General features: G+C 39.8%; 1 protein-coding gene across 1 annotated transcript in view; it reads right to left on the minus strand.

Annotated features, from left to right (window-relative positions):
• Positions 1–6,512: 6,512 nt before the first annotated feature.
• TBC1D1 (TBC1 (tre-2/USP6, BUB2, cdc16) domain family, member 1) overlaps positions 6,513–23,789 on the minus strand; it is a gene marked incomplete at its 5' end in the record, with an annotated part of 44,682 nt that continues 27,405 nt past the window's right edge. Inside the window, 5 exons of the mRNA XM_009710211.1 lie at positions 6,513–8,583; positions 10,691–10,861; positions 13,741–13,910; positions 18,164–18,323; positions 18,780–19,024. Coding sequence (XP_009708513.1) covers positions 8,383–8,583; positions 10,691–10,861; positions 13,741–13,910; positions 18,164–18,323; positions 18,780–19,024 — 947 coding nt within the window. The remainder of the gene's footprint in view (positions 8,584–10,690; positions 10,862–13,740; positions 13,911–18,163; positions 18,324–18,779; positions 19,025–23,789) is intronic.

Here is a 23,789-nt window from a genome sequence, read left to right on the forward strand (position 1 = left end):
AGCAGTGAGGCATTGCATGTACTTTGCTGGGATCTCTTTGGAGGTCATACAAAGGGTGTGGATAAATTCCTACTGTCAGCTCTTTGCTTCCGAAACTCTCATTTCCTCCTCCTCTCACATACACTCATGTTCCTTTAATCATAGAACTTCCTAGTTCTTTTTTAAGCAAAAGCTGACAATGGAAGTTTTTATCCTTTTAAAGTTTTTAAAAAAGGGAAGTTTTTAAAAAAGGGAAACAGGAATTTACTGTATTTGGGACACACACTCGCAAATAATAATTAGCGCAGATCCACTCAAATGTCTAAATATATACTCCTTAATTTGTCCACAATTATAAGCAATTGTTGCCTAAATCTGAACCTATTTAGTAATGTCTTGTAAACATCTGCTGTAGTTAAAATAGTGCTCCTTTTGGGAACTGAGATGCTTGGAACAAATTATGAGAGAATCTGAAATGTCGCCTTTTAAATTTTTTTTTAATAAATGCTAATAATTTTGGATGCCTAAAGATGTTCTAAGGATAGAACATGCTGTTTACGCATGCTTGATTTAGGCTAACACAGACTTATTTTTGCTACCCCACAGAGAGCTTGGCAGCTACCAGAGTATGGATAATGGCTTGCTGTGGCACCTTTCATGCTAGCCAGCATATCTAAACTAGCATACAGTAACATTAAAGTCAATAGTTATATATGACTCCACCACACAATCCCATTAAATCCTCCAGGAGCCAAGTGATCCACCTGCAGTTTCTGCAGATATAATTTCTGTACAGGTAGGGTAAAACACCTACGTACATTCTGCCTCACCATCCTTTTTATTGTCTTCCTGCAGACCCAGTACATTAAAGCAATCTTTCTACTCTGTTGATGTAGTTTCACAGCTTAATGCCAAACAATGAAGTTAAGGTCACAAATTTGACAGTCAAACAATAAAAATCAAATTTTGTGAATAAATGCCTTTTTCTGGTTGTTAAAGGTAAGGTAGGTAGCAGGTATCACCAATAAAAGTTTCAAGCAAGGGCCTTACAATAATCGACCAGCATCATGGGCTGTCTTCATTTCAGCTCCAGCAAGGTTACATATTGTAAAAGTGTCCATGGCTGGAAGTTGCTACTGAAATTGTTATTTGATTGTTCTTTCCAGGTACTATTGAAACTGAGGCTTGTTCTCAGCCCCATGAAGACATCAGTGTATCCCAGAGACATGCCAGAGGCTGATGGAGGATATTCCTCTATTTTCCATTCTAGCAGGAGGCAACCTTTCCTGACTAGATGACTAGGTTATGTGATCAGGTGTTATTTGACTTTCTCCACTGTTTGAAAAGAACAGCACATTTTCTTCATCAGAGAAACCTTGCTTGCACTGAAGCCTGCCTCTACGAACTCCATTAGGAACAGCAAAAATCCCTGAAGGTTTTCTGAGGTTTATGCAGATTATTTCACTATGCTCAGATTTGTACTACTTCTCAGTTCAATGGATATTTGCAGTCATACCTCTTTATGGTGTGTTAGACATCCTAATGCAAGTTTTGAAAATGTCATGACTTTATCATGGCTGGCCCTACATATTCTCTTCTTGACGGTCCATCTCTTTCCATTTTTAATAAACATCTTCATTTTTTCCTTCTCTCAAAATGAGCATAATGTTTATTAACAGCTTTCTTGACAAGCTTACTGTATAGAATGAACTCCAAATGCTCTATAATTATTCCTTACTTACATACTGTTAATTATATTGCTACTTTCCCAATTGCAAGGTTCACTGCTCCTCTGTATCTGCGTCTTACCTCAGTCTCTAACCACTAAAACCACCATTTGAGATTCCTTACCAAAAAATACTAGACGCAATCGGTGTAGCAGGCCATTAAATACTAAACAGCAACCGCATTTCAGGTTTTTAGTTTGTTTTGGGAGCAGATTTTTCGTGATATGCCCTAAGAGAAAACTGCAAATAATGAGCTGGAGAGACATACATGTACCACAAATCCCATCAAGAATCTATGGCTGCATAAGCTCAAAGCCCCAATCAGTGGCCGACTCTTCAAGCTACTCAGCTCATCTCAACTAATACATGGAAGAAACACGCTCTTCGAGTCAACTGTTGCCTTGGCAATTCCAAATCTTTGACGTTGCAAGACATTTCACTATTTACAGAGCCAACAACATCCTAAGTATCAGATGTTGGAAACACGGAAAAAGACTCCATATAGAGGTGCTATAAATATTTGTTCATCCTATAACAGCTTATTAAAAAAAAAAACCTGAGAAAATGGAACTTGGAAACTTCTTAAATGCTAGTTAAATAGTCAAAACCCCCCTCACTTTCAAGAGAAGTAGGGCAGCAAATCAAGTTGTAGCAAGAAGACTTTTTTTTTTCCTGAGGATCACATTGATAAGACTGACTTGGAAACAACTAGTGAGAAATGGAAACTCGCTGTCTTATTAGTAACAGATACAAAAGGTAATTATCATATTCTGCTTTTAGCTGGAAAATAAGAAATGTATTTATGTCTCCTTTGTACACACGCAGTCTAGTGTGAAATGTTAACAAAAGGAAAGGTATTACAGAAGAGTGCTAGACAGGGACAGAAAGAAGTAGGCATCCAGTTGAGCCTAGGACCAATATGACCATTGTCAGAACATCTTTGTTGGTCATTTCACTCCTAATGAAAAGCAGAAGCCTGTTTCCATCTGTTTCTGTAGCAGCAATTTCTACTTGTGAAATATAACACTTCAGAAATGTCAGGAAAGTTTCCTAAAATATCTTTGGGGTTCTGAAATGTTGCATGAGGAAAGTCGGGGATGGGGATCTACTATAAGCTTTTCCAGAACCCCTGTTTTAATCATTGCTGTTCTCTCTGTAAGAGGAGTTCCATCATCTTTTAGCATCTATAGCCTCAAAGCTTTTCCAACACCATGGAAATATGACACAATTAGACAGAAGAAAAAAGCCATTTATACAAAGGAATAAGCAGTCTTCTACATAATGAAGTAATGAAGTACTTCCTGATTTGCTTTGGGTTATGCTGAGAAGGCCTACTTTGAGACACTGAATTCTTGCAGCCTCAGGTTTGTTTAGATGAAAGGAACACTTTCTGACAGCTGCGTGAGCAAATGAGTACCCAGTGATCCACCCTAACTTAGGTTATGTAAAACCCAGTGGGTGTAAGCCACACGTGCCTTCTGAAGGCAATGACTGGGTTGCACCCCTGACGGTTAGCTTGGCTGCCAGCGTTCTTCTCCCTCGCATGTACCTGTTCTAGTAAAGCTCTGTTAAAGAAAAATCACATCACAGGGCGTGACACAGTATAAATACTGTGCAATGATCTAAGGTGCCTCAAGAAATCATGGCATTTATCCAGCTGTTGTCAAAATGTATTCTTTTCAGTTTAGGCACTTTTTTGGTGTCATCAATGTACTATGCAATATGGTGCACTGTTTGAAATGGAAAATAATGTGATCTCAGTATTTTGAAATAGATGGGAGGCTAGTAAGGGCCCTTTTACACAGTGCGACCATTGTGTTGGAGGTCCCTAAGCAAGCTTGAAGAGAACTGGCTTGCTTGTTCAAAGAAGAGCAGCGGCATGCAGAGACAGCTGAACAAGCTCTGACCAGCCCTGCGCTGGACTCAGACGCAGTGCAGACACGCAACGCGAGCTGTGCTATGGGGCTGTGTGTTGGGCAGCAGCAAGGGCAGGCGCTGCTCTGAAGGGGAAAGCGAGCCAGGAGCTGAGCGTAACAGACAGGCAGGCAAGGGGGGCAACTTACAGACAAGGGGGCTGTCCCACAATACCCAAAAAGGACAAGCAAGGCAAGTCAACAGTCCAGGTCACCACATAAGGCCATGGTGGTGAGGCACGTCTGAGGTCAAGCCAGGAAGCAGAGTTCAAAGGTCAGGATCAACAAGGGTACATGGCCAGATGCAAGTGTGGCTGCAACATAGTTCAGGCGGGGACCAAGCACAAGACACTCAGCTTAAATGGAGCTCCTAAGAGATGGTGGCAGGGTGGGAAGCACCTGGCTTCTTCCAGCTTTTTGTTGAATGGCTGCAAAGCCAGCAGGCATTTAGGCCAGAGGGCACTGGAGGCCAGAAGTGCCTCAAAGCTAAATGTCCGCATTATCTAAGTTGCATTATCTAATTAAGCAGCCAAACCTCCAGGAGAGAGGGGAACGCACCAAGGGCACAGACACTATCCCAGCTGACTTGGATAAGAAGTGGCATGCTCTGCCATGTTGACATACCAGGCTCTTTTATTATGGTGGAATTGCAGCAGCTGTTGTGGTGGGCTTGAAGCCAAAAAATTGGATTCAGCTTCTTGCTCCACTGAATGGTGGAAGAAGATCCCAAAGGAGAAAAAGCACTAGCTACCTTGTCCTCTGCTCTATGTAGGTTACTGTCCTTCATTTGGAGTCCTACTAGCTGCAGTTTCATGACTTTGTCCTCAGTAATAGCAATGCTTATCAAAGATTACCATGTTTGAAAAAAATCCCAAGAATATTGGTTGACTGGTGATGCTGTACTACAATCCTTGCTACTCAGGACTGCTGGCAGTGCGCCTACTCCACCATATCAAGCAAGAACTGGAGGGTGCTAAGTACCTGGTAAGAAGACAATGTGTTTTAGTAGGACTGAGAGAGTTACTGTTGGGAGGGAGGTATAGCTGTCAGGAAAGGACGAGGTTTCAGCAACTGCGCTTCCCATTTTACATTGTTTCAGCAGAGCATTGCATGACTACTGAGAACACCTTACAGACCTTCTTCAACAATCTTTCAGACAACCAGCAAGACAGTTTGACCATGACTTAGAAGATCTGGATTTCAGTGCCAGCAACAAGTGAGAAACTGAAATACTTGTTGCAAGTCATTTAACTTCTTTGTGACTCATTTCTCACTCTAAACAAGGGAAGACCTCTAATATGTGCCTTTATGAAAGTGCTTTGACCTTCCCACATGATAGGCACTCTATCATCATTCTCAGATTCTGTATTAAGTAATGATCTATGGAAATAGAGAACAGGGCAACATAAAAGTTCATCAAACAGCTAGAAGTACAGGGAGTCACAGGTACCTACGACAAACTACCACTTGCACTAGTTGGAAAAGACAAATCAGAACCAGGTAACTGCAGCACACCACAGCAGGTCCTCCAGCTATGCAGTGATGTTCACTGCTACAGTTACAGAGATGCTGTCTTTTTTTGTATTGCATATGCCAGCATTAGTTTTTTCCACATTTCAGGCTAATCTCTCTCTGGACTACTGCATCCATGTCATTCACTAGCACACTCACACTGCACGCTTTACTGCCTTTGCCATGCACCTTTGGAAGCCAAGATTGCGCATACAAGTGAACTCCTTCCTTCCTTCCTTCTTCACTGTTTTTTGTTTTCTTCAAAAACTAAGCATCACTCCTGGGGATTTTTATCTGTCGAAGTGAGCTGGAGAAAATGCTGATTATTTCAACTTGGATTTTCCAGGAGTGGTTCATTTGGGATTCCTGCTGAGGGCCAGTGTATGGATTTGCAGGGTTTTTTTAAGAACATTCTCTGAATCGGAAATTACTATTCAAGTGGAAGACAGTATATGTGATGACAATTGCTGGTACTCAGACAAAAGGAGATCTAATTTTACACATCATTAAGGTTGCTCAGCAACAGAGCGTAGTTGGAGAAGGATGCAAGTATCTGCGACTAGCTCTGGGCTCTATTACTTCTTTCTCATACTTATGAAGAGAAAAGTCCCAAGCTTTTCCAAAGCTGGAAACTGGATAAATGATACTACCTTCCTCCACACTCTTCCACTTTGGCCCCTTGAGCCAGAGAGGCCTCATGACAAAAATCAGCACAGGACGGGGAAAGACAAACTGAAGAAACATACCGTGTATCTGCTTCAGTGTAAGCAGCAAAAAGACTTCCATCAACCACTTTGTTCACGTTCAGACCCTGGACCAGTGGATGGCATGACCCCTCACTTTGCCAGGAATTTACATATTTAACAAAATTGTATTAATTTGCATATGTAAAAATAGAAAATTCATTTGTACCCACAGAAAATTCAACTCCCCAGTACAATGAAAGAGTTACATCTATACAGTCACAAAAGCAAAAAGTTGCTTGTTACCTATTTACCACATCTGTGCATTCTGAAAACAGTGACTTTAGTTCTCATCTAAGCGCACTTCTAGAATTGCACAAATTCTCAGTAAAAGGCTTTGGACTAGAAGTAGTCCTCCACTTACACTGGCAAAGAAGCAAAACATCACAAAAAGGAGTGCATCCCTGGCGTGATGTGAAACGTACTTCACGTTAGTCAACATATGCAGATGCAGGTCCCAAGATCACAACTGGGTCCTTAGCACGTTTAGAAGAGTCTGAGGACTAAGAGTTTTCATTAATAACCACTGCAGATGGTACTGTACTTCCAGGGAAAGTCTCATCTTACACGGTTCTGAACTGTCACCACATCAACTACGTTTTTGTTTTTAAATGTCAAAAAGCATACAAACTTAGATATAGGCATAGGTTTTTTTTTTTTTATTGCTCGTTAGAAAGTCAGTGTATGAATTATGGCACTGTGCTGTAAAAATGCATTACTGAGTGCTTTAACAGTATGAGGTCCACTATGACAAGATTTTAAACATGAAGCATGAGCTTCAATATGGATTTCCAAATTAAAAAAACACGCCTAAGAGGTAAATGGATTAATAATAACTGATTTATCTGGAATTTCAATATTAAGTGAATACAGAGTGGATTTGCAAGAACCAGACATTTTTAAGACATGACAGAGTCAAACAAAGCTTCTAGAAATTGAAGAGTAAATTCTCTTTCTCTTTTTAACCTACATAGAGGTATTCATTCTGCACGGTAGATGAATGTTAACAGCTCTCCTATTAAACTATAACCACAATGTGTCAAGGGGATTTGCATGACAACATGAAAAAGCAAAACAAAATCTTTTCTGCATTGCAAGGAAAAAACTGTGTGCTTTGAAATTTTAAAAATAAAAACATCAATTTAAGAAAAAGAAAAAAAAAAGTCACATGTCTTGGGTGACTATCCAACATAACAAAACACTGATGCCTATTAACTCTCTGCTTGGGGACTGAACAAAACTATGGCACTAATTCTGAAGCAAACCCAAACAAGTCGATATCCATGGATATTATTGCACTTGCAGCAGTGGTGCTTTAACTGGCCTGAAAACTACTTTCATTGTATTAAGGAAAGTGAGAATGTTTTTTTTTTTCCACGTGTGTAATCTTACTCAAAAGATGCATTGTAAAAAGAATAGTGTCTTAATTCAAACTGCCATACCTGTTATAAAACAGTTTAAGCATATCTGGCACAACATAAAGCTCCTGAAATGCTTCCACAACTTCAGAAAAACTCTTAAAGAATAACATTTCCCAGAGGATGGGTGGGCACAGAGTACCAAATAAAGGGAAAAAATGACAGTGGCCATTAGTTTCCCAGCAAAAGTATGTCTTACATCATGCAGCAGATCAGAAATAAATAAGAGGGAACTTGAAGAGTCTGAATATAAATCCTTGGATGATGTTGCAAGAGTCACAGGGTTCACCAAACCAATGTCAGTGTATTTTGTTAAGCATAATGCAGTTACTATATACAGTATTTTTATCAGATAATGCCAAATAACAATACACTAAATTAATGGTTGTTAAACAAAAAACATACTAAAACAACATACTTATAAAAACAGATGACAACCCCCTAATTACGCATAGTTACATATGATGAAGTCCAGCTCTCTGGAGTCCAATGGATTGACACCTTCAAGCATCGGGAAGCAGTTTTCTGAAGTGTAAACAATATAGTTAACAGAACCCTGTCAAGCTGTAGGGCAATTACACTGTCAAAAATATCTTGAGTTCAATCACAAAACTCTCTGTAAATGTTACCACCGCCAAGCTGCAATAGGGCAGTCATCCATTCAAAGGTTTTACACTACCATATTTCTTCAAAGGACATTCTAAAGGATGTGCTATATTTAACATGGTGGTGATCTACACACAAAACGTGACATACACACAGCACTTAGGTTTAGAAGCACTTATGGAAGAATTCATGACATCTTTACAGTGTATTGTGCATGACTGCACACACTATTAAGTTTCTCCTGCTTATTATTATGTGGCATCTTACTGTTCATGGTATTTCTATACACTAAGAACAAAGAGCCTTCTCTCCAGGAAACCTGCTTCTCTGATATGGGAAGTCACCATGCCCGTATCTTGCTTTGCTACAGTAAGGCATATACAATGAAGGTGACAACATCAGATCCCCATGGGTCATGCCAAACAGACTCAGTTCTTCCCTTTGTTTCTTGCTCAGCTTCTCTGCTCTGTTACAACTCTGAGTGTCAGTCAGCATCCATGTGTTCTTGTCTAGTAAGCAGAGGCTTCCCATCTGTATCACCAATCTTTTTCTGCATCTCTTTCACTGCTTTCAGCAAAGCCTCTCGCTCCTGCTCAAGAGTGAGAATAGACTGCTTCAATTTGCCTTCACTGGTCAATAAAAGCTCTACCGTGGCTTCAAGGTTTTGGATCTTTCCATTAGCCACCTTTCAAAGTAAAAGAAAGGAGAAGGGGGAGAAAGGAAGGGAAGAGAAAAAAAAGGAAATTCATTAATAATTGAAACCGACTTTAAACTATTTTTGAGATACATTAATACACAAAAAAAGGCTTTCCAAATGATGAAAAATTGCAAAGGTAAACGCAAGTATGAATATTAGATCTGTGTACTTCAGACTACAACTATGGTTTTGCCTATAATAAGAGGCAAAATTATTCCCTCTCAACTTGATTGCTTTGATTAGTTCACAAGTAAACTCAGGATACAATGCAAAGTAATGAAATCAGAAAGTTACTAAGTCTGCAAATTATATACCAAAGAACTGCAGGTTAAGATAAGCTTCTGTATGGGTCAGTTGAGAGACATTTTTGGACAGCCATATTTGTTAAATTCCATGTGCTTTGCAAAGCAAAGACAACCCAGCCTGTTAGCTGCATCCTCATTTCATCTTGACATTGAGTCCAACAAATGCCAGATTTGGAGGCAAAGGGGCAGAAGGGGATTTAATGCAATACGCAAATGGACAACACATCTTGAAAAATTCCAAAAATTCTCCTTTGAAAGGCTGCACATGTGGGCATTCTACTTCATGGTGAAACAAAGTATTAGATCATTCAAACTCATCACATGAGATCTGTAGACGTGCTACTTTGACAAAAGCAGAGATCTCTGGAAGTTTCAGCACTGGATAACATTTGGAGACAAGAACACTGGATGGTCTGGGCTTTCAGGGAAGTATTTGCCTTTCTGATGAACTCACTGCCCTCCATGTAATTATAGTGGATTAAAAAGTTCAGCCTTTGTGGGAAAAATATTGACAAACCATGACCCACATTGTTTGGTGATGTGTTTTTCTCCCATCAGCAATGGGTCACCTTTCACCACAGGAAATGAAGGCTGATGAAGTGCATCTCCAAGACAAAGGGATTGCTCCAACACTACAGACAGTTAAGTTCCCCACTATGATGTTAGGTGCTGACTTGCCAGCACTCAGGTGGAGATAAGCTTTGTAAAAAACTGCTTAGGGCTCCAAAGTCTTTAGGGGCAAGAGGAGGTGGAAGACTCCTTGATGCAGGTATGTACAGGACATCACATCTTGAATTTCACCCCAGAAATCCCTCCTCCCCATGCTACATTCAACAATTTCCCTGCCCATGTGCCTGAAGCTTTATGAAAATATCTTGCAGAAGAGTATCTCTTCTTCTGACTTCTCTAAGGCTCATCTTAGAACCTGAAACAGGTTGAGATCTCACAGGATCAGAATTTATAGCTCAAGTAAATTTTTGTTAGGAGAGGCAATCTAAGTCTGCAGGGTTGGCTAGCTTCAGTCATGATACAGGACCAATTGCTGAGAAACCTGAATTCCTTCCCTCACGTATTATCTTACAAAGTCTATGTCTTTAACAATAATCAAGAGGCTGAAATGTCCCTTTCTCCATTAAAGTAAACGCATATTCAAAAGTTTTATAACAAACATCCTGTTATAAAGCAGCCAGAAAGCTAACCTCTTGAACAGTTAAGCAAAGAATAACACCTACAGAGACCAGGTGTACTGCCTTTGAAAAAGCTGCAGACTGAACAGGCACCAAGCATATATTAGAAATTATGACTTCACATATTGTCTAAACAACCTGGATAACAGTTAAAAAAAAAATCATCTTGTCAGAAGGAGTATGTCTTTATCGACAACATATCCCATATCTGATGTATCTCTAAATTGTGACACTGGCATTAGCTTTCCCATTCGTAATAGACTAGTATCCCTGCTGTAATAAAGCAGTAACTGAAAACATAAAAATGAAGTTGAGAAAACACTGTGTGTATTTTTAGTCATCTTCTACAGCTATGATTTTAATTACAAGAGAAGAGACAGTGTGATGAACTAACTTTTCACTAATTGCAAGCTCTATCCACCCCTCTCTTAGAATTTCTTCTGTGTTTAAACTTTAAAGGCTAAACTAAATAAAATTGCAAGTGGCTATGCTTTAAAGTCACTAGACCAAACGCCAATGTCTCCTGTGCCTTGGTGTAGGACGGTCTCTTCTGAAAAGGTGGATAAATTAGAATGTTAATTAAATATGAAATATAAATTGTACCTGCAGTTCTTCCAGAAGATCAAAGTTTTGTTTTCGCAAGCTACTGTTTGCCTTTTCTAATTTATCCAGTCTCTGACTGTCATTTAAAGATGAATCTATAAGCTCATCCTGAAGCACATGGTATTCAACTTCATAAGCTTGCAACTGCTTGGCAATATCCATTTCAAACACCTGTTGTATGTAAAAATATTATTAGGTGCTGTGCAGATCAAAACCATAGGTCATTCAATGCTTTAAAATCTATGTATCTAGAGTTAGATGTCTAATCACTACATAGAAAAAAAGGACTTAATTTTTGGCATTCACATCTCCTACTCTGGAAATGGCAAGACTGAGGCAGTAGAGTGCAATACATCAGCATTGGATCTACCTAAAAACTTTGCTACTGATTTGCTGCCTGACTTCAGCGAAATCACTTACACTAAAGTTTTCAAGAAGTGAAGACTTTGCAGGGTGTTCCCCTTTTTAGATTTCAAATCTCTTGCATCTCACTTTGGTATAAACCCTCCCAGACATACTTGAAATTAGATGTCACTTTTCTAAAGTGTGGTCCTAGCCCATGGGCCACATGTACAAGTGTAAGGCTAAGCAGAATGAAAGCTTTAAATGAGAAACAATAAACATTGCTAGGTTTATTTATGATTCTAAGATACTCCTAGAGACTGAAAGAAAATGAAATTATCTATCCTTACACTAATACACTTAATGGAAACATCATGTAGTGTCAAAGCAGATTTCTATTATTGTTAACTGTGAATCACCAAAATTAGTGCTTAGTCTTATACATGAATATTAAGAAAACTTTTTATTACAAAAGCAGATAAATAGAGGTGCACAGAGTTACCCAAAGGAAAAAACTGCTATTATATTTTCCTTTTTCTAGGTTTTCGCAAACATCTGCCTTCAAATTATTCAGGAAATATGACTCTAATGTCCCTGAGCTAGTTATCTCCTCTGAAAGCAGCGAAGAAGGTGGTAAATTAAAAGGACAAGTGTGCTAATCACAGAACATAGTAGAAACAAAAGTTGATTTAAAAACGCATCTGGAAAATAGCCCGAGAATAGAAGTTCAAGGGTTATTCTTTATGTTTAAACCTCTTGTACTTTATTCCTTTTGGAAATGAGTCAAATATCAAATCCTATCTTAAATACTTGTTGAAATAACAAGAATTATTTCATATTTTATTTGCTTTGTCTACAAAACTTTAACTGTTGGTTGTAGTTAAAGAAAATACCAGTTTATGAAATGTTTCTGACTGTTACATATCCTATACAAAATTCTCTCATAGTTGTATAGCAGCAGAAATGCATACTGAGCATCTAAGTACAGAAGGCTGAAATACAATTTTAATTTGAGTTTGGTTACACATATGGAACTTTCATTTTTTGTAGATCTGAGCATTTCTGGAGAACACACACTGTTGAAATTTCAATAAAACAAACGGTGCAATTTAGCAGGGCAAAATGCTAGTTCTTCTCATGACCTCTGCCACTTCTACCCTCTGTGCTCTTGAGAAGGGAGGGAAATCCCTGCCGTCATACCCAGAGTATCAAATCTGAAAAGGGGGAAACATGAGGCAAATCAAAAGCTTGACTTGAAAACTGGCTAACTGAAGGCACGTTACGGCATGTAAACCAAAGCCTACACTGCAGAATGCGTGAGGAGGATGGGGATTAGCCCAGGAGCTGTGTGTGGACTGCAGTGCTGGTCAAACAGCTGCTCTCTTCAAAGGCAGCCCTCATCAAAGTGGGGGAACTGCTCTCCCTTCAACTCATTTCTACCTGCTCACTTTAAATTTAGAGCAGAGCTGCCTAAACCGAGTATCTCTACCTCCTTCTGCTCAAAGCCAGTGGTTTTCTACAGGTTGCCTAAGCACTGCAAGTGTCTGCAGAGCTGTGCACTCCAGGCTTTCAGTCTGGCAGATAACATACAATCCCCTTTGCCCCCTAGAAATTGCTTGCTTTCCTTCCCCTTACACACGCTTTCTAGTTCTCTCCTCCTTCCTTTGATAGTAAGCACTAGAAGCAATTTTCTGATCCTAATTTGAGCACGTGTATGCTGGAAGCTTTGCTGCCAAGGATGGGAAGGGAGTCCCTGACAAGCATTCTGCAGTGTACCACACTGCTGCCTGCTTCCATTATCAAGCCACAGGCTTTGCAGATCTCCTCTGGCCCTTGGTGAGTCGCAGGCATTTGCAGCTCTGCACAGTACAACCCCATGTTTTGGACCACAAAAGGCCTTCAGAAAAACAGGCTAAAACCCATCTCCTGTTTGCCTGCTGCAAATTAGATGTCAAGTATAACGGTTAGGGTTTCTAAACAGGAAAGCCTTAACTGCAATAATTTGTTATTTTTTCAAATTCCATAGTTATTGTCTGAAGTCTTCTGCTAGTTTAGCAATATGGCATCGTTTTCCTTGTCTGCCATTTAAAAAAGTGTATCAAGAATTCCCAGTTTTTGCTGTCTAGAGTCACTGCTCAGAGAGTAGTGCAAGAGAGTGCACTGCCCCATGTACTCCTGGCAGAAACACAAAGTTGTACTGTTGTAACATACTGAACCAGCACCATAAAAACCAGTATAGACAAAGTCAATGTAGGGAGGCTTCTAATTTCATTAAGTAAGGTCAACATTTGTGAAGGCTCTTGTAGGTCAATTTTTGCTTCTGAAATGAGACTCGGAGAGCAAGATTATTCGGACACAGGAAAACTCAGAAGGCTTTTAGCCCACTTTGCTGCCATTTTTGTGGAACACACTGCGTATGAGCTGTAATATTGCTGCCAGTAACAAAGTGTTGCACACTTCAAAAAGAAAAAAACTAAACTCATTTTCATTAAAGGCTTCATAAAGTGACCGTTACCAACATGTAGATGTACGAATACAGAGGTACTATACAAAACATATGCTTCCGGAAGTTTTCAACATCTTCAGAACTACAATAACAGAAATCTCAGCTTGAATTAACACAATACACTGTTGTGGTTTTTCTGTCAAGAACTTGTTAAAAAGAGCATTCCTTTGCACAATACTCATATGTTCAGATTATTTCATACCTGACTAATGGTCTTTTCCATCTGTACCAAACCCAAGTTGGGGAGAGTGCTTTTAATAAAATCAACAATGGTTTCTAGGTTCTCATGCTGCAGAATCAAGGGCTTGTGGCTTCCCAAAAGGCTTAAAGCCACTTTAAATATAGCCTCTGATCCTTGAAGAAAGAGCATATCTGTGAAAACAAAGAAAAAACGGAGTACATCAAACAAGCATATCTTTTGACAAGAATATTAAAACAGTAAAATGTCGAAGGACAATAACTTCTCAGAGGAGCGATCTGGAGGCTAGATATACTGTGCCAGACATGTACTTTTGTCACTGTGGTTATCGTTTTAAAAGTTTTGTAGGATCAAGATTATTACTATGAATAGCACACTTGACTAACACAATCAATTATTAATCTGTTTAGTGAGTTTTCATCCAAAAAATCCAATTCAAATTTAAGCTGAGTACACAATAAACCAGGTAGTCAAGCTTGTCAGTGTTGCCACTTTTTGTGCATGTAATAGTTTGGTGGGCTTTTTTCTTTTGAGATGTTCATGGGAATCTGAATAGAATTCTAATCCCAATGCCATTTAAAAATCCTAATCCAACAGACAAAAAACACACCTAAAAACACAACTGAAGATCCGAAGTTTTATTCTTTTCTCATCTGATGGAGAAAGCTACAAAATCTCAGTTAATACAACACTGAGCGCATAAGGCTAAATGTGCACTTTCCAGCAGCCTCAAGTTTCATGTGCATGTGCTTATTTTTAGGATGTGTCTCAAACACGTATGTTAATATTCTAATAACTATATTAATAAGTACCCTGAAATCTTAGTAATACATCTTAAGTGTTAATATTGCAGGTGGCTCTGCAACAACAGCACTGGACATACATTCAAGCACGCTGAAACCAGATATATAGTGACCTTTCAATACATCTTTTCTTTTCCTTTACAAATTGCCTAAGTCTTTCTTCTATAAGAAGAAAGAAATAGAAGACTGCAATGAAAGCATCAGACAAGAAACCCATCTTCACAAACCCATCTGTCCATAGTACAAACAGCATTGCCCTGCATTTGACTTTCCTGCTACTGTAACTCAGAATCTGCTCCTGGTTTTATTGAGGGACTCGCTACAGGCAAAAGCATCTAACATATGAAACAATACTGATGGAGGTGGAAAAGGAAGAGAAGATACTGTGGTTTTATTCCTTATTTCTTAAACATATTTTTATTTTTAAAGGGCTTCTCTCTTGTTTCCTTTCTTTGTATTGCAAGCCGTGCATGAAGTCACAAGCACTTATAAATTAGCGCAATGAGACCAAATAAACAGTATGTCTTAATGATCAAAAAAAAAGAAGAAGGGGAGAGAGAGAGAGAGAGAGAGAAAACCACCACACAGTAAGGGAAACAACTAGTAGCAAAACCGCAGGTAACTCTGATATAGTAAAGAACATATGAAAACACTGGCTAACTGCCTTTCTTAGTAAAAGCAACCTCTCTTTCCAAATTTGTATCAGAATGAAATTCCCCCTTGCGCTCTTTCGCTTGTAATGTTGAAGCCGTAACTCATTTTACTTCTCTTTCTTTCTCTCTGAGAAAGAAAAGCATAAGTAATAGCTAACCATAACTCTTGCACTTCACCACCCTTTCTCCTAAAAGTGGTGTAAAATTTTTCAACTCTGATTCAATGTGAAATGCAAAGGCAGGAATGATTGAAAAGTCGTAACAGAGCAGGCATCTGCCTCAATTCTCTAATGAAACTGGAAACTATGGGAAAATGCTTTATACGGAAAGCTCTCTATTAGGACAGGGAATGCTGATGAACAGCTAGGAAAGACGAAGTGAAAAAATCAGAGCTGAAAATAATGTGCATTTATGATTCAGCACCTGCCCCATAAAGACACACAGATTAACTCAAGGTGACCTATAAGTTGTTAATGAATGTCTGTATGAGCTGAGCTGGTAATACACAGCTGAAATCCCTCTCTCATTTAAAATAGCAAGGACTTAACAAAGACCTGTTTGTTATCCACTCCCCACACTCCCCGTTAAGTGGGCTGCCAGCCAACAACAGTACAGTGAAGGTACCCAAACTAATGTCAGCATGACTGGCAGCCTATAGGATTAAAAAAAATGAAGTTTTATCTACAATCTTGAAACAAAATAAACACTATTCTACCAAGTCTCCTCCATTAATAAGTAAATAGAGGTATTAAAGAACACATCTTTGTTAACGCTGTACTTTCATTAGATCCTGCTCAGGAGAAGTGTTGAAAGTTTGGGCAGATAATTAAAAACTTAAGAGGAGTTTTGCTATTTGACTCATAAACAGTCTTCGGGTTAACCTCTTTCTAGCCCACTTCTTTTACATATTCCTTGTAAGATGCTTGCAAAAAGTACACTCTATGAAATCTAAAGGAAGTGGTCTGTAACAATTATGTTACTGAGTAGCAGTGGGGCTTCTAATATCAGGGGTTCAGAGATACCATGTTAGAAAATGGCAGTGCAATCTTACAGTTTTAGTAACCTATAGATACTTCAACATTTAAAGGCAACATTCTTTCATCCCAAGGATTCTAATAAGTGAGCAATGGAAATGTACATATGTTCTGCAAAAGTGTGTGAACACGTGGGTCAGAACTGATCAGATCCTAACTTGCCATGCTGCTAACGACAGCCGCTAGCAAGATGACAGCTCTAGCCTTTTTTAGGTTTATAGTTGTGTTTCGGAGTGTTTAGCTTGGTTAAAGATGAGATTTTACCTTCTAATGTAAGAGAATGTCTAATGTTCTTGACTTACATAGTTCCAGTAAACACTGTTTTAAGGAAATTACTAAATACTTTGAAAAATTAAAACCTGCAAGTGTCGGTCATGCTGGCCTTTCTCTCTAAAAAACCATCAGAGATTTTTAAGAGGTGACAGTTTCAGTCACACATGCTTTTCCGTTCTTAACCTAAAAATCAGTCCTGTGAAGATCATGTATCTATGCCTTCTATTCTAATGTAAAATCTTTGCTTTCTGAAGACCTACAACCCTCCATTGACAGACAAAATACTGATCTGTGTATTAAGGGAGAGGTCCAAATACCCTGGATACACAAGGCACTTTTATACCCTCACTGCAGTCAACTATCCAATTCAAAGACTCTTCTTACCACGTACAATACTATGAATGATTAATTATAATTGAAAGATGAACTGATTATGAATTCAGTATATGACACTCCCATACAGCACTTAATTTAATTCCTACAGATTATTACTGTCAGCTAGATACTTGTCGATGTACATTAGCCTACTTTGAACTGTTCCAGGAAAAAAAATGCTGTTTTCCCTGGAGTTAAGATGCTAATCACAGGACATGTAGTTCTACTTAGCTATACACCATTCTTTTCACCGTGATTTCTTCTAGCACTACTTTTGGCATGTCCTTAAACAGAAACAGGACAGGATTCTTTTTGGTTCTTCTTGGAATCTATATTTGTTATTTGTTATTGTGGTAGATAAGACTATAATTTTTTAAGTCAGGAAAGTGTCAATATTTATACTCTAATAAATAATTGCTTCATTACATCTCTTAAGTGAGACTAAGGAAAATGAAAATAGCTTCTCATTAGAAGAGAGGAATCAGGGAGAAAGCTCCAATCCACCCTCCTTATCATGGACGATCCAGTACCACATAATGAAACTGAAAAACAAAGAACTGAAAAGGAAATAAAGCATCTTCTCAAATACCAAACAATTAATCTATGAAATATATATCTATAAGATAGCATCAAAGTAAATTCTTAATTGGAATTTAATTAAAAGAGAGAACTTCTGTAGATTCTAAAAATAGGTAACAGAAGTGACTTTAGAGCCTAAACCCCATATGCTTCCAAACATTTTTGGAAAGTGAGATTATCAGTCAGGCTAAAATTGTAAGGATAAGAAACACTAGTTTAACCCCTCCATGATTAAACTGCAAGGGCGATCTCTGTGTGTGTTTTAAATACATAACCCTCAGAATAATTTTCTGCTGACACTGTTGGAGACAACGATAATGGAGTAAATGAATATATTTTTTCAGATGATGCCTTTGTTTGTTATGTCTCTTTTCAGCTTGAAACTAATTAATTGTCGGTATTGAAGTGCCAGTGTCATAACACCATGCCTTCATGGCATCAAATTTTACATCCTCTCTACAAGTGGTTACAGGCTGGGAAAAGGTAACAATGAGAATGAAGAGACAAGACAAGTCATATGCTTTCCTCCTCTCTCTTTCTATTTTACTGTAAATACTGCATGCCCTCTGTTGTCGTTCTCTTCATCGATAGTAAGTAAAATATTTCTCCTGGGTGTCTGAAACAGGTTGGATAATAATGCTCTTCCTAATAACAGGATTCCAAATATGAGACTTCAAAAAGAACAGATAGAAGTTTTATGAAGAATTACCAAACACTCTGGCTACAAATCCGAGGGGAAACTGAGAGGCAAACATGGTGAGAAACCAGGGAGCAGCATAGAGGCTGGGGCCAATCTCATGTTCCTCTAGGTGGTTATAGAGATCTCGATGGTAGTCATGAAGAAGTCGAGACAGTTGGTACATCTGGATCTGCATAGAATAAGAACAAAGAGACTAAAGACTCTAAACATGTTTTAACACTCATAGTGGCACAGTCCATGCTTCACACTCTTACTAGAAACAGTGGAAGATACTTGTCAATTGATGTTTGGACAAAATTGTGTGAAGAAAAGAAATACTCAGAAGTCACCTAAAAGACCCAGGATGGGTCACCTGTAAGCCTACAACAGGCTCATTTGCACCGTCATTTGAACCTCATACAACACGTAATGGAATTCTTCCTATTTATGGTTTTCATAGTTTCCCCAGTAGCCTTTTTATTTGAAATTAGCACATTTAAAATGATGTATTCTTTTCCCAGATTATCCTTCCCCATTTTTGGGAACTGAATTTAAGTTCAAGTCCAGGTTTTGACAATGCTACATCCACATTGCATTATTATGATTTAACATTAGCATCCTTTTATTAGAAAAATTGAAATCATACCTGTAAAATTGTCATGTCAGGACGATACTGTTTTCTCAGGCCCATGTCAAACATGAGAAACTTTAGCATTTTAAAAGCATCTTCTTCACTCATATGAAGTAGTAAAACTCCTGCTACAAAACTAAGGCCCTGACAATATCCTACTTCCTGGTCCAGAAGTGAATAGGCCTTCAAAATATTGTAGAGTGACAGCTGCCCAGCTCCCAGCTGTGCTGAGAAGTACGGATGTGTTGGAAACGTGCGCCCTGTGAACATAGCTGAAGTTAGCGACTTAAACTAAAAAATAAACAAAAAACCACCCCAAGCCAAACCTTGCCATGTTATCAAATTAAACAGTCCTTCAAAAAGGTAGATTCTTTTGAAAGGCAGATTCTGAGTCAATTCACACGAAGGCCATAAGAAAGTTAACAATACAAAACAATTGACTCTTACACTCCACTACTGTTTTGTTACAGTAGTTGCAAAATTAATTTAGAAATTGTCAGGAAGATGGGGACAGTCTGTTGTTTGGAACAGCTGAGTAACTGGTTCTTAAGACTGACCCTTGATCAGTTTGTTAAATGGCTTATAAGGGCTGGTTGCCTACACTAGTGGGAGACATGGTTCAGTAGTTCAATAAGTCACCCAGTCCTCTTTTCTTGATTAAAAAGTTTTACCTTTTAGACAACTATTAAGATCCACGCATAGACTTAGAACCCCTGAACTCTCTGGATTGGGGCCCCTTCCCTTTCTCTTTTCTTCTTGTCTTTTTTCCAGTAAATGTATCTCATCACCACCCTCCTTGCCTTGGTCCCTCCCAGTCTCATAGGTCCTTCCTCCTTTCCTGCAGCATGAAGCTCAGACTCTTCCATGAGCTGATCCAGTTCACTAACCTGGCAGAAAAATCCCCTTTTACATAGGGTTAGTTGCTCTGCCCTGTCACTCAGCTGTCAGCTCCCAGAGGCACCCCATGAACACCAGCACAAGTGACAAGTGCTTGCAGACTGGGAGTCGGTTGTTGGAGCAAAACTTTCTCTTTGTAGCAATGGGCTTTGGACCTATTCCCCACATCTCTTTAAATCCCAGCCTAAGGTAAACTATACTAATTGTAGAGCTGTACAAGCACAACTGAGCCATTTCCAGTCCATCAGTTCTAGAACAAGATGATGACTTCCACCCCAGACTGGCTTAGCTGTAAACTTTCATACAGAGCTGGGACCCACATATCCTTAAAGCAAGCCAATCCAACTAAGTAACTTACACCATCAGTTTGACCCACAATATGTACTCAGTGAGTAAAAACTCAATTTGTCTTTTTTTCTGCAGCCCTTATTTTATGAAGAATTGTGTAGCTATATATATAAGATGATATATGCTATATATATACTGTATGAGAGTGCAGCTAATGGAGGCAGCCACAGACACAGCACTTTGCACAACAGTTTCTAGGCTTTGCTTCTTTGAGCTCTTGAGCATCTGGATAGTTTGTCCAGGATCACCAGGGAACTCCTGAGAACCTGAGGGTACTGCTGCTGGCAGGTATGGCTGGGGCTGTGGTAAGGGTAACTGGCAGCTTCTAACCAGCCCTTGTCAGCCTGCCCTTGATGACAGGGTGCCTGGAGCCTTTGTTCTAGCTGATCTCCAACTAGGGAGGGTCATTAACGACCAGGACGATGGCACAGAGTGCACCCTCAGTAAGTTTGCAGATGATCCAAAACTGGGAGGAGTGGCAGATACACCAGAGGGTCGTGCTGCCATTCAGAGCAACCTCCACAGGCTGGAGAAATGAGTCAACAGGAACCTTATGAGGTTCAACAAAGGGAAGTGCAAAAATCCTGCACCTGGGGAGGAACAGCCCCAGGCATCAGAACATGCTGGCGTCACCCAGCTGGAAAGCAGGTTTGCAGAAAAGGACCTGGGCGTCCCCAAGTTGAACATGAGCCAGCAATGTGCCCTTGCAGCAAAGGAGGCCAATGGTATCCTGGGCTGCATTAGGAGGAGCATTGCCAGCAGGTCGAGGGAGGTGATCCTTCCTCTCTACTCCAGGTGAGGCCGCATCTGGAGTGCTGGGTCCAGTTCTGGGCTTCTCAGTACAAGAGAGATATGGACACACTGGAGAGAATCCAGCAAAGGGCCACTATGATGATGAAGGGCCTGGAGCACCTCTCCTATGAAGAAAGGCTGAGAGAGTTGGGACTGTTCAGCCTGGAGAAGAAAAGGCTTAGGGGGCCTTATCAATGTGCACAAATACCCAGTGGGAGAGAATGAAGAAGGAGCCAGGCTCTTCTCAGTAGTGTCCACTGATAAGATAAGAGGCAATGGGCACAAACTGAAATACAGGAAATTCCATCTAACATAAGAAAAAAAACCCCCTTTTTTTCTTATAAGTGTGGCCAGACACTGGCACAGGCTGCCCAGAGAGGTTGTGGAGTCCTCATCTATGGGACATATTAAAAACCTGAGTGACATGGTCCTGGACAACCTGCTTCAGATGACCTTGCTTTGAGCAGGAGGGTTGGACTAGATGGATGATCTCAAGAGCTCCCTTCCAACATTAACCACTCTGTGATTCTGTGAACAGAGACATTAAAGGCTTCACTTTTACAGATCTTTTTTCAAAAACTTTTCTAAAAGGGAATATTTTCATTTCTAGGAAAAAAAACCCTCCCCCTATCAGATTTCCCCTGTGAAATACCTCAACGGAGAAGAAATTTGAATACTTCTTTTGTTCTAGTATTAAGTGGAGCTTGTTTTTCGGTTGCCCACTTGTTAAATACCACCCCACCCTTCAGCTTGTGGAATGCTGCTGTGCTGCCAGATAATATCAGAACTCCTGTTTCAAGAAGACAAGGCCCGGGGCAAAGTCCAGTCCTTCTGCCATCTGATAGCTGCTCTAGCCTGTCACGTGGGACACTGGCATTCAGTTCCTGAGCAGGTCTCCCTGGCCAGGCTGTCACAGAGTTGAATGTTACAAAAGGAATATTTCTAGCTCCAAATGAGAAGGAGCTTGTGTTCCTTTGCAAAGGAATCCTCTGCCTGAATGACAAGTTATTACAGCACTGTCTAAAGGCACACCTGTACTGCCTCACTCACGCAGCAAGGCTCCTTTCATATAAGTCATGCAGAAAAGTTACAAGCTGAGCAAGAATAAAAATGCAAAGAAGTTCTAAAAAACAGTAAATGGAGGAGGAGCAGAACTGCTAAACTCACAAGCTGATTTGTTTCTGAGTGCCCGGGTGATGACTTAACTAAGATTTTAGCTTGTACTTGGGAGCAAACAACTCCTGGCCCTGCTGAAAAGAGACTCTAAAATGAACTGTGATACTTCAAGAGTGCCAGAATGAGAAAATAAGTACTTACTACTTTATTTTTTGAAACATAATAAAACAAAACAGAATTCTCTACTGTGTTCAGCAAACACTCAGTGATGACTACAGTGGTTTCCTACACTGATAGCATCTAGAAGTCAGTATACCCTACCTTACTGAGAGAAGAAATCATTTACTGAACATGACTTTGGTGTTCATGGCCTGAAATTTCCAGCGACTGCAGTGGTTGTGCAGGTGGGGCCACAAAAGGAAATACAGAAAAAAGCCTTCAGGGAATTGTGGCTTTGTTCTTGTCCACATAGCAAAATAGCACTGTGACATGTAAACTGGGCCAGGAAAGTGGCTGCTGTACCTTATTTCTGCACCCAGATGCACACTGCTGAGCTCATTCTCAGGAAGCAGTATTTACAGCTGAAGATACTTCGACACAGCTAAATGTGAGCAATACTATTACAGCTTTGGCTCATACTGTGTTGGCAAGACCTCGTTAGTTTAATTTGGGAAAGTTTTTTTAAATATTATAACCATATGTTGCAAGAACATAGGTTTTTCTCTCAAAGGAGAAGTGCATGCTTTCAGAAGCATTCTTAAAGATTTAACAGAAGAAGGAACACAAGTCAGAATATGCAAATTCCTTCCAGCTGCCTATCCAGTTATGCTGTCCGTTACTGTGCAGCACTACTCTATTTCAATGTGAATCACTTCATCTTAGTGAAATAATAGGGTCCAATCCTTCCCTCAGCTACTGGGCTAGAAAAATAGCTCCCTGGCAAAAACACCACTTTGCATGAAAACCACCATGAAGATGAAGTTACCAATTTGCCAACACATGCAGTCATTTGTTTCTACAAGCAGAGCACATGGCTGAGATGAGAAAGTATTTGGGTGCAGAGCCAGGCAGAAAATATGAACAGCCTGCTCAGCCAGCAAGACCCAATCTGCTGTGTGAGCCAACCAAACTCAGACTGACTGTGCTCCCTGCTGTCCAGGAGTCATTCCACCCCTGTCCTTTCTGCTGAAGGTGTTCAATTCACTAACCCAGCACAAAACTATTCACCCTTTACTGAGGCACTTCAGCGCGACAGAATCCCAACATTCACTGCCAGGGGTATCAACACCAGGTATGCTGACTTGACCAAGAGGTACTTGCTAGCGGATGATCTCCAGTTGCATGTAAATGTGTCTCAAAAACAGAAGACTGCTTCTGGTGCTGTGCAATTCAGGGGAATTCCTAGAATTGGTGAGACAAAGTCTGGAGGGAAACAATTTACCTACATTGCAACTGCCTATTCCCAGCTGGCATTAAGGGTCCTTGCAGTATTACTTTCCCAGTGCCAAGATGAAAGAAATCTAGCAGGCCTGTCAAGTAGGGGAAAGTGAAGGTGGCATCGACCATCACCCTCCCCACCTCAGTTCACACCAGTTTCTGCAGAAACATGCCTGTTTCACCAGATTCTTGTTTTCTATGCGCTACCTTGATATTTTGACTCACTGTACCAAGAGTTACAAAAAAGGAGAAAATACTCTCATTTACCATATAAAGCTTAGGTCATCATCTAAACTTGGCAAACCTCACAGGTCAGTACATGCTGAAGATAGTCTGTACATTGAGTTATTAAGAACTAGGTGCCCCTGGACAGCTCTGGGTATAGGTGATCCCTCATTCAGCAATTCTTCCATGCGGAAAAAAGGGGGTATAGCC

Source organism: Cariama cristata, unplaced genomic scaffold (assembly GCF_000690535.1).
Source record: "Cariama cristata isolate BGI_N322 unplaced genomic scaffold, ASM69053v1 scaffold6491, whole genome shotgun sequence".
Taxonomy (NCBI): Eukaryota; Metazoa; Chordata; class Aves; order Cariamiformes; family Cariamidae; genus Cariama; species Cariama cristata.